The sequence below is a fragment of the Hordeum vulgare genome, chromosome 1H (genome assembly GCF_904849725.1).
Source record: "Hordeum vulgare subsp. vulgare chromosome 1H, MorexV3_pseudomolecules_assembly, whole genome shotgun sequence".
In the NCBI taxonomy this organism is placed as follows: Eukaryota; Viridiplantae; Streptophyta; class Magnoliopsida; order Poales; family Poaceae; genus Hordeum; species Hordeum vulgare.
The window spans coordinates 434,925,760-434,934,832 of record NC_058518.1 but is presented as its reverse complement, the minus strand read 5'-3'; the positions used below and the strand labels follow the sequence as shown (position 1 = coordinate 434,934,832).

The 9,073-nt window shown below is 46.1% G+C and overlaps 2 protein-coding genes across 3 annotated transcripts; one reads left to right on the top strand and one right to left on the bottom strand.

Moving 5' to 3' along the window:
- The first annotated feature begins 503 nt into the window (after positions 1-503).
- LOC123443058 (dirigent protein 2-like) lies at positions 504-1,355 on the top strand. The gene has a single exon (XM_045119300.1). It carries the CDS (start codon positions 596-598, stop codon positions 1,172-1,174), a length of 579 nt encoding a protein of 192 aa, XP_044975235.1. The 5' UTR covers positions 504-595; the 3' UTR covers positions 1,175-1,355.
- Positions 1,271-7,730, bottom strand: LOC123443048 (dual specificity protein phosphatase PHS1-like). Of its 2 annotated transcripts, XM_045119280.1 has the most exons (11): positions 7,419-7,730; positions 6,718-6,753; positions 6,423-6,601; positions 5,191-5,404; positions 4,782-4,955; positions 4,532-4,692; positions 3,403-4,432; positions 2,492-2,644; positions 2,180-2,407; positions 1,931-2,088; positions 1,271-1,823 (listed from the first exon to the last, which is right to left on the bottom strand). In XM_045119280.1, the coding sequence occupies exons 1-11, from the start codon at positions 7,488-7,490 to the stop codon at positions 1,454-1,456; spliced, it is 2,775 nt and encodes a 924-aa protein (XP_044975215.1). In that variant the 5' UTR covers positions 7,491-7,730; the 3' UTR covers positions 1,271-1,453. The 2 variants fall into 2 exon arrangements, with proteins under 2 accessions (XP_044975215.1, XP_044975224.1); XM_045119289.1 differs by lacking the exon at positions 6,718-6,753.
- Between the last annotated feature and the right edge of the window lie 1,343 nt (positions 7,731-9,073).

The following is a 9,073-nucleotide window of genomic DNA, read 5'->3' as shown; positions in this document are numbered from 1 at the left end:
GAGATGCTCTTACAGTTTGGAGGAGACAGTTAATGGAATGCATGGTGTTCCATGTTGCCTTGTTGGTGTTATGAAAGATTGCACGATGACTCTCTCTTTTTTGAACAATTGACTTCCACTTTTCAACGGACTGCAAGTTGTTACTTACTCCTATTTGTTTTAGGATTGGTAACTGGATGCATTGGAATGCAAGGGAATTTGATGGCCTTACAGCTTGGAGCGGCCTAGTTGTTGGTGCCACAAAGGATTGCACGTTGGCTCCCATTTTCCTTTCGTTCTGAACAGCTGACATCCATTTTTAAATTTTCAACACATAATAATTCAAGTTGTTGCTCGGAATTGAAGCTGCAACTACAAGGTGTTTCCGAGATAATACTATTTTTTGTTTTGCAAAACAGTTATAAATTACTGGTAGTTGGTGTCACGATGGGATTTTGAACATTGACTTTCATTTTTATTTTCCTTTCCGACGGTTGACTCTCATTTAGACAATCATCCAAGCTGTTGTTCATTTCCTACAAGTTACAAGAACACACACCATGGATGCATCCAGCAACCCGGCTTTATCACCACATCTCTACTTGTCAATTTGCTCATGGCGGCGCCTCATCGTGCAAGCCCAGCCCAGCCGCTACCATTTCTGGCGCCGCTCGTCGCCCTACTCTTCCTCGCGGCGGCGACCACCACGGCAGCCGCGGCCGCAGACGGTGTCCCCGCCAGCAACGGCGGCATGACGCACCTCCACTTCTACTTCCACGAGATATACACCGCCGGGCCGAACGGCACGACGGCGGCGGTGGCGTCCCCGCCGGCGGGCGCCGGCGGCTCGTCCTTCGGGTTCGGCTCCGTGAGCGTGGTCGACGACATGCTCCGCGAGGGCGCCGACCCGGCGTCCCGCCTCATCGGCCGCGCGCAGGGGCTCACCGCCGCGGCCTCGCTCTCGGAGGGCGCCATCACGACGCTGCTCAACTTCGTCTTCACGGACGGGCCGTACAACGGCAGCACGCTGGCGCTGTTCGGCCGCGCGGTGCTGGGCTCGGTCATGGAGCGGCCGATCGTCGGCGGCACCGGCGCGTTCCGGATGGCGCGCGGGTACACGCACAGCCGGATGGTCAAGTCCGCGGACCCCGACAACCTGCTCGTCCTCGAGTACGACGCCTACGTCCTCCACTAGGCGCCTTCATTTGCTCCGTCGCCTTTGATTCTTACGCCGTGTTATTCTGGTTTTAATTCAAGACTCCTTCCTTTGCACTTGAAAGACGCGTATCGCAAAGTAGAAACAATATTTGTATGCATTGGGCCGAATCCCCAATATTTGTACTTGAAAACATGAGCATTTCTTGTTTGATATATTACACCTGAGTCTCACTCTCTGTGTCCTAAAGTTGGGTTGTATTCACTACAGTACAAGTGTGCCAACCTGTGTACGTACATACAAGGAAAGAAAATCGGATCAGAAGCTGAGCTCGTTGGCGAACGCCTTGGCCAGCTTCTGGGAAGGGCTGAGGCTCCCGCCGCGGCTGATCCGGAGCGACTCGATCGACTTCTGGATCTCCATGGTCATGGCGCTGTCCACGCTGCCCTGCGACAGCCGCCTGTGCGCCTTCTGCAGGTGAAGCTTCAGCGAGCTGGTGCTCAGCCCCACGTTCTTGCCGCATATCGGGCACACCTTCATCTCAGGCCGCTTCTGCTGCCAGTCCATCGACGCCTTGCCGTGCAGCTTCCTGTCTAGAGCTAGCAGGGCCTTGGCGAAACCGTCGTTCGGTTGCGCGCGACGGTGTACTTTCTTCAGTAAGTTCCAGGCCTTCGCAAGCGTGAAGCCCCTGAACAAAGTGTCATCTCAGTTTTTGTCTTGGAAATGGAAACTGTACGAGGCATCAATGATAATCTAATTCAACCAAATGTGGATGTGGCTAGCTAAGATTCTTACTTTCTGAGCATCAAGTAGGCAAGGACGACCGTGGCGCTCCGACTTTTCCCTTCAAAGCAATGAATGAGGATCTTACCCCCGACACGGTCCACCTGGTCGATAAAATCTGATGCTTCTTCGAAAAGATCGCTGATGTTCGCATCATCATCATCACTAATCTGCACGAGATAGCACGGTTGGTTTTCCATCAATATGAAGAAGATCAGAAATATATAACAGAGCACTAAAACCAGAGGTTGACGCTCTTACTGAAAAGTTCTTGTACTGAAAAAGATCGGGAAATTGAGTATCAGATTGACCGATCTCGTTCGAACACAAACATAGTATATGGGTAATGCCCAAATGCTGGAGGGTGTATTTAGACCTTGCAGCGAGAGCCCCACCTATAAATAAGTTGTTGACCACGAGAGACGGTCGCTCAGTATTTGCAGCATCAGAGACCAGCGATGTCCTTTCAATGATGTGTTCAAGGCGCACCTGCAAGTTATTCATCATCAGACTCACTAGTTGCTTGAGAAAAGAGCTTCATATATGTCCTAATTCAGATATTTAGGCACCCACCTTTAACTCGTAGGCATCTGCCGCCATGTTGTTCTCAGTTCCATCAAAGAATCCAGAATGAAAATTGTTCTCCTGACAAAATCTGATCACGTCGGTCTTAAACACTTCATTCCATTGTTCTATCTCCTTGAGCAATTCAGGACCGACATCGACCTATTGCATCACAACAGAAATTCCTAACTTAAGTTCAGCATTATTTTATTGCCAAACAAAAGTCAACCTCATACACATAAACAAGTCGGTGCTGGTCAGCTACGTAACTTTAATTTTCACTTGAAGGGCAACCTTTCGGCAAAATGTGAGGTTGAATATCAATTCTAGTTGTATGAATTTAGAGAAGACAGCCCCAAAGTGTAATGTGCTCTATACTGAAAAAATCAACTTGACTACGCAACACAACCAGGTAAGTAATCTTTATTGCCAACGCTGGTACCAGAGCTGCAACTTTTTTTTGGGGGGGGGAGCATCAAATGCATGATTGAAAAAATTGCACTGAGTTGGAGAAAATAAAATTGCATTGTTTCTGGGTTTTTACATGAACTTTTACTTGTATGGGATGGTTTTGCCAAGTGGCGGGCTTAGTTGACCCGGCAGCTTCAATGTGACAACGCCATCGTTTAGGGTGTTTCGAACACAACTTGATCCTCACTTTTTAGTTAGACACCTCAAACTCTTATGGCTTCCCCGATTCGCAAGATTCTAAAAACACAAGAATAGGAATAACATAATATTGTAATTTGTAATGTCATGCTTAGTCCAATTCTACAGGCTTTTATTTGCAACTACGTTTGTTTGATCACTACCGCAGGAAAAGAAGATTCCTTATAAGAGTTTTGAGTGGATGAAAAAATTCCTATGGAATGTAATGCAAAGGAATCCTTAGAAAATTTTAAATCAAAAGAAGCGCTTACCTTCGGAGTCTTGTAAAAATCACGAAGTCTCATTGTCATTCTACTTCGGGGAGCATCTGCAGTCCCCTTCAAGTGTTTACCGCTCCAACTGTCCCTGGACATAGGAGAATCTGAGCTTCCACGGGATCCCGCAGAAGATGTCTTTGTGGCACTTTTTTGCGTTCCAGAGTCACTATGAGGCTCACTGTTCACGTGCCTATTAGGTGGACAAGGAGTACTGTAGCTGGATCCAGGAGATGGGAAATCAGAAATTCCAATATCATTATGGTCAGATTCCTCGGAGCTTTTAGTAATAATGGACGAGAAAACTCGCAGAACACCATCCAATTTTTGGTATAGCTGGAGAAGAAATAGATGAAAACCCTCCAGATCCCTAAGAGCTGCACGAAATGCCACTCGGAATTCGTGAATCGCAGCAGCATTGTCTTCATCAGAAAGAGAGCAACAAGAATCACTGGAAGTGATTGCCTCAATAGGTCCAGGAATCCCAAGCTTACCACCGGAAATTTCATATAAGATATTCGAGGAGTGTTCCGAGTTATTCAAAATGAGCTCTACAACTTTGGGATACCGTTCATGATCTTTGACACGTCTCCCTGCAGGTGGGCGACGGGGCACCCCGGTGTCAATTGCTACAATGTGGAAAGTCCCGCTCATACTTTCAGCATTTTCTTGTACACTTTTCAATGCCTCTGCTTTTTGTGACATGAGGTCCATCTCCAGAGAATCTAATCTTCCATTTGCAGAGTGGAACCGTTTTTCTTTTTGGAAAATATTAGAAAGCAGTGGATTGGAGCTTCCCGTCTTAGACTCCTCAAATATGTCCATACTGGGCAATGATGACCTATCTGAAATCATCAAGTTCGCCGGATTGCCACGCCAACCAAGCTGGCGGCATGGGAGCCTATCCTCATTCCTGAGTATCAGATCTAGCATCAAGACCCTTCCAAGGGATGAAGAAGTAACACACGCAGCTTGCCGTGAACTGAATGCCTTTGGACTCTCTAGCAGGGGTGAGCCATGAATATAACTGGCAAACAAGGTGACAATTAACATCTTATATGCAGTTCAGAGTGAGAAAATGCAGGCATCATCATAGTTTTACTAAGGGGCTAAGGGCTAGCAGTACCTCATTAGAAGAAGACATCGGCTTAGCTCAAGAGCTTCCAACAACTCTGAGCAAGTCATCTCACCAATCTCATCATTATTTGAAACCGCTATTTCTCGTGCTTTTTCTGCAGCATGTTTTATCTCCTGCCACTCCAGGCTAGAATTATGCACTACCCTAGCCTGCAGTTTTAGAGGAAGCTGAATAAGAAATCCATAATAATTGTTGACATAAAATAAGTTTAAAGTATTCACTGCGTGTTCGCGTATACTTGTGGTGTCTGGACTCCAAGCAACCGTGCAAATTCATATCCCAAAAGTTCTGCCTGTGTTGCCATCTTTGATGCTGCAAACTTTATAACAGCTGCTTCTTCTTTTTGTAAGCCATTGTTACCTAAAGCACTAAATAGAGCAAAGAACACAACGCCACCGGAGTTCACAGTCATCTATAAAGGGAGGAAGAAGAAAGCAGCATGTCAATTGAACAAGTACACAAATATGAAACTACACAAAGATAATATGATTTAGGCCTAATCTAAGAAATGCTAATCCATGTTGGAGCCCTGCCAACTGACTTGAAAGTTGATCTCGGATGTGGAAAACAGAGTATAAACTAAACTTATTTTTCTCACTAGCAACTAGGAAGAGTAAAAAACGGCATGACAACAGACAGCAACAAACCTCAAGAGCTTTAGTCATTTCATCTTCAGAGTGTTCTGAACTACTACTGTGTTCTGTATGGTGCAGAGATGACAGCAGATTCCATGAAAAGCCAGATGACTCAATGTCCAATGCAGAAGCATTCCCAAGCCTCTCCCACAAGCTTATTTCAGGAGGCTGATCAAATGTAGGATTCTTTTCTCTGCTCGCTGCTTCTGCTTTAACCACTTCCTCCCTATAGTGAGCAGAGCACAATAGCAAAACAATGATAGCATTAGCGCAACGAGCATAGAACACTGATTTGCAAGCTTATGATCATGTATGTGGCATAAGGAAACAAATCCCTACATACTACAACTAAAACAAATCAAAAGGTAACTTCTAGATTTCTATTTACACAAATCTATATATAGTGTAGGCACGCTAAACAAATAAAAATGTAGAAGATGCCATCGTGAGTAGTTGGTTTTCTGCAAGCTGTAGGCATATTATTCTTCTACTAACGGAGTCTTGCCTGTGCTGCCATTGTTCTTTTATATAAAAATGTTTCTTTGTTGGAGAATATCAATATAATGGAGATGAACACATAGCATATGTATACTGCATGCTGCCATAAGGTTAGAAACTTAGAACTAAATAGTAATCAATATGTACCATAATATCTAGTTAGATTTTAAGGGATGAGTGTTGAATTAATCATGGGTCGAAATAGAATCTGGCAAACTAAGATGGCTCTGAAGACTTTAGCAAAGTTATACGTGTGTGTAATGTATTATCTTACTAAAGCAGAGTTAGAGTATTTTTGTGGAGAGAAAAATTGGAGAATGTGCAGTTAAAATGTTAAATATACAATCTAACCTAACATTACATGCAAATAAAGCCAAGGTATCAATGTGCTGGTATGTGATAACATGTTCTCTAGCTAACTCTGGAAAGCAGACAAACTGAAAAGAGGATTCAATCTTTTTTTTTTTTTTTTGAGAAAGGATTCAGTCTTGTTCCAACGGTGAGTGGTATTCAAGTAAGGTTCCATAACCTATTTGCACCAGAAGGTTCTTTGGATAAATAACCATAATATTTCTACAGTAGCTTTATCCAATAAGTAGATTAAGGTCACTTGTTTAATTTAATGACACCAGATAATTGATTATTCCCCCCGTTCGGAAATAAGTGACACTGTTTTAGTACAAATTAAAACAGTATCACTTATTCCCGAACGGCATGACTAGGATATGTAGATGAATTTAAGCAACCTTAAGTCTGCGCTGCCAAAAAGTGAGAAGCTTCCACTTGGCATCACTTCAATCCTTGAATTGCGACGTGGGAACCCAGATGGGCGAAATGTCCCGCTCCGCAAACGTACCAGTGACACCCATTTCTCGAATGACTGTGCTGTTGTTGAGATATCACCGCCAAAGAACAAAGAAACCACCTATACACAGAAGTAGAAATTAGAAAATCCAAAGGAATGTGGTCTTCAGGTTTTCTCAGTAAGGAAAACCAAGAAAATGGAAATAACAATCGAATGCTGCAAACGGAAGCACGTACACGTGAGGGTAGCTTCAGATCTCTCTCCACGTTTTCCTACAAGAAATGTTAGGTTTGTTATGTTTAACTAGTTTTTGTGGAGGGGAAACAAATATTTAAAGCTCTTTGGTAGCATATAGTTCACCAGCATGCTATGTATGATTGATGATAGCATTGCGATACGGAAAGATAGATGAGAAACATAAACAAGGTGGATTCTTTCTAAAATGAAGCGGCTAAAATTGGAATTCACAAGTACAAACAAGCAGAGTGGTGCAAGAGGGTAGGCCTAACAACGCTCGCAAATTGCAATCATTTTTTATAATTCTGGCCTGGAGGGGATAGTCAAATGCTCAAATTAAGGTCTCTGTTGTCCCGATGTTGCACTAAAAGTTTCCGAATTTCGGGCACTTTTAAAACCTAAGTTCAACTTTGCAGAGTATGAAAAGCTATAGACCAACAGAGACTAATTAAAGAAAAAAACCAAATAGTCACAATTTCTGCCTAGATTCGATCAGGAGGTGCCGACACGGACTAACCTACGATTAACGAAGGCGCATTTGGGGGTTTTTTTGGGCGGTTCAACCCAAGCCCCGGAGCACATTCCCCTTTTCCCCCAGGCGGCCACGAATCCCAAGCCAAGAACCACCCATAACGCGCCGGATCCGTCTCGGACGGCGGCGCGCGAGCAAGAAACGAGGGGGGGAAGCGAGCGAGCTCACCCTGGGGAAAGGGACCGGCGGCGCCTCCCGCTCCGCGTGTGCCTCGTCTTGCCGCGCTGCCCCCTGTTCCATGGGAGGGGCGGGCGCGGGGTAGCCGTTGACGGCCAAGGAGCCTGGCGTGATATATACTCGTATAACCGCGCCCGCTACGGCGCGTACGAACGGCTGGCTGCCGGGGGAATGCGGGCCGTCAAATCCGCCGGAAAGAGTGAGGATCTTGCGCTGGTTTCCGTGCCTTTCCGTCTATGGTGTCGGCTTTTTCTTCCCGTAATGGAGCAGAGAGAGAGAGAGAGGGGGGGGGCAGACGAAAGTAGAGAGCGCGGAGTGAGGTGGGTGATCAGTGGAGAGAGACGCCTCCGATGTGGAGACGTGGAGTGTTTACCGGAAAGGCGGAAACCGCTTTCGCTTTTCGGGAACGGATTCCACGAAGCGAGACACGCGGGCCCTTTCCTGTGATTTGAGAGTAAAATAGACGGGAGGTCGGCTGACCTGGAGAATTTAATTTGATAACTCGATTTGAAGAGAATTTCAACAAATATCATCAAAGGTCTGCCCGACTACTTCCTCTGTACCTAAATAATTATAGTTAAAAAAAACTAGTCTAGAGTTTTTTCCAACTATAATTATTTAGATACAAAGGAAGTAGTTCGGACTTTGGACATATTCACAAAGTACGGAGCGGTATCGGTCATCCAACTGTAGACATTAAATATACGAGACATTTAATAGGCCGCCGGCAAAATTCATGCTAAACAAGCACAATCAATTGGACGAAATTTAACAAGTTCAAACTAATTTAAACCAACTAACTAAACTCGGCGAGGTATCGAAAAGTGACATTATAAGCAAGGCCTCCTTGGCCATGGAGACCTTGATCGTCGTTCATATCGTGTCGCCGGTAGCGAAAGGCCCACTAGGTTTTACGACACCCTGCACAGTCACTTTAGTGTGCTCGCGCTTGAGACGCTCTGCTGCACCCTTCGTCGTTTTGAGCCGTTTGTCTTCGACGGCGGCGCACTCGGACTCCGCTAGCCCAACTCCAAGGAGTTGGTCTTGAGTCGGCACCGACGGTGGTCTTGGATCGGTTGGGTGGTCTTGGATCGGTTGGCATCCCCGCCCTCTGCGAGCACCAAGCCGGATCGACCAGGCTCTTCACGAACGCTGCATTGCAACGCTCCCGGTGTGCCGCCTCCACCCCGGTCTTCCTCCTAGACGACAAGTCGTCGGCGCATTTGAGGTTGTAATGAAGGCACAACACGCGACAGGGCAAGGACGCGAGCTCCTCCTTGGCAACTAGAAGGCTCGAAAGGCATGGCACGCGACGCGACGGGGTGGCAGACCCCCTTCACAGGGGAGCTGAATTAGATGACACGTTTTGGTAGCGACAATGATGGCTCGTCATTCACACATTGTTCGATATGGGCATTGCATTGAGCGGAGGGACGACGACATGGGTTTGCGGTCGATCAAAGACCGATGTAGCACAATCTCCATCTATCATGCGAATTCCTCGCCCATCGTGACCGCCTCCTCCAGGAGAGATGTCTTCTGCCCCTCTGAGGAGATCGGCTACACCTTGGCGGTGGGAGAAGAGAGGAGGGGATGATGACAAGGTTTGCCTCTGGGCTCGAGAAGCTTCAATGCAGCGAAGTAGA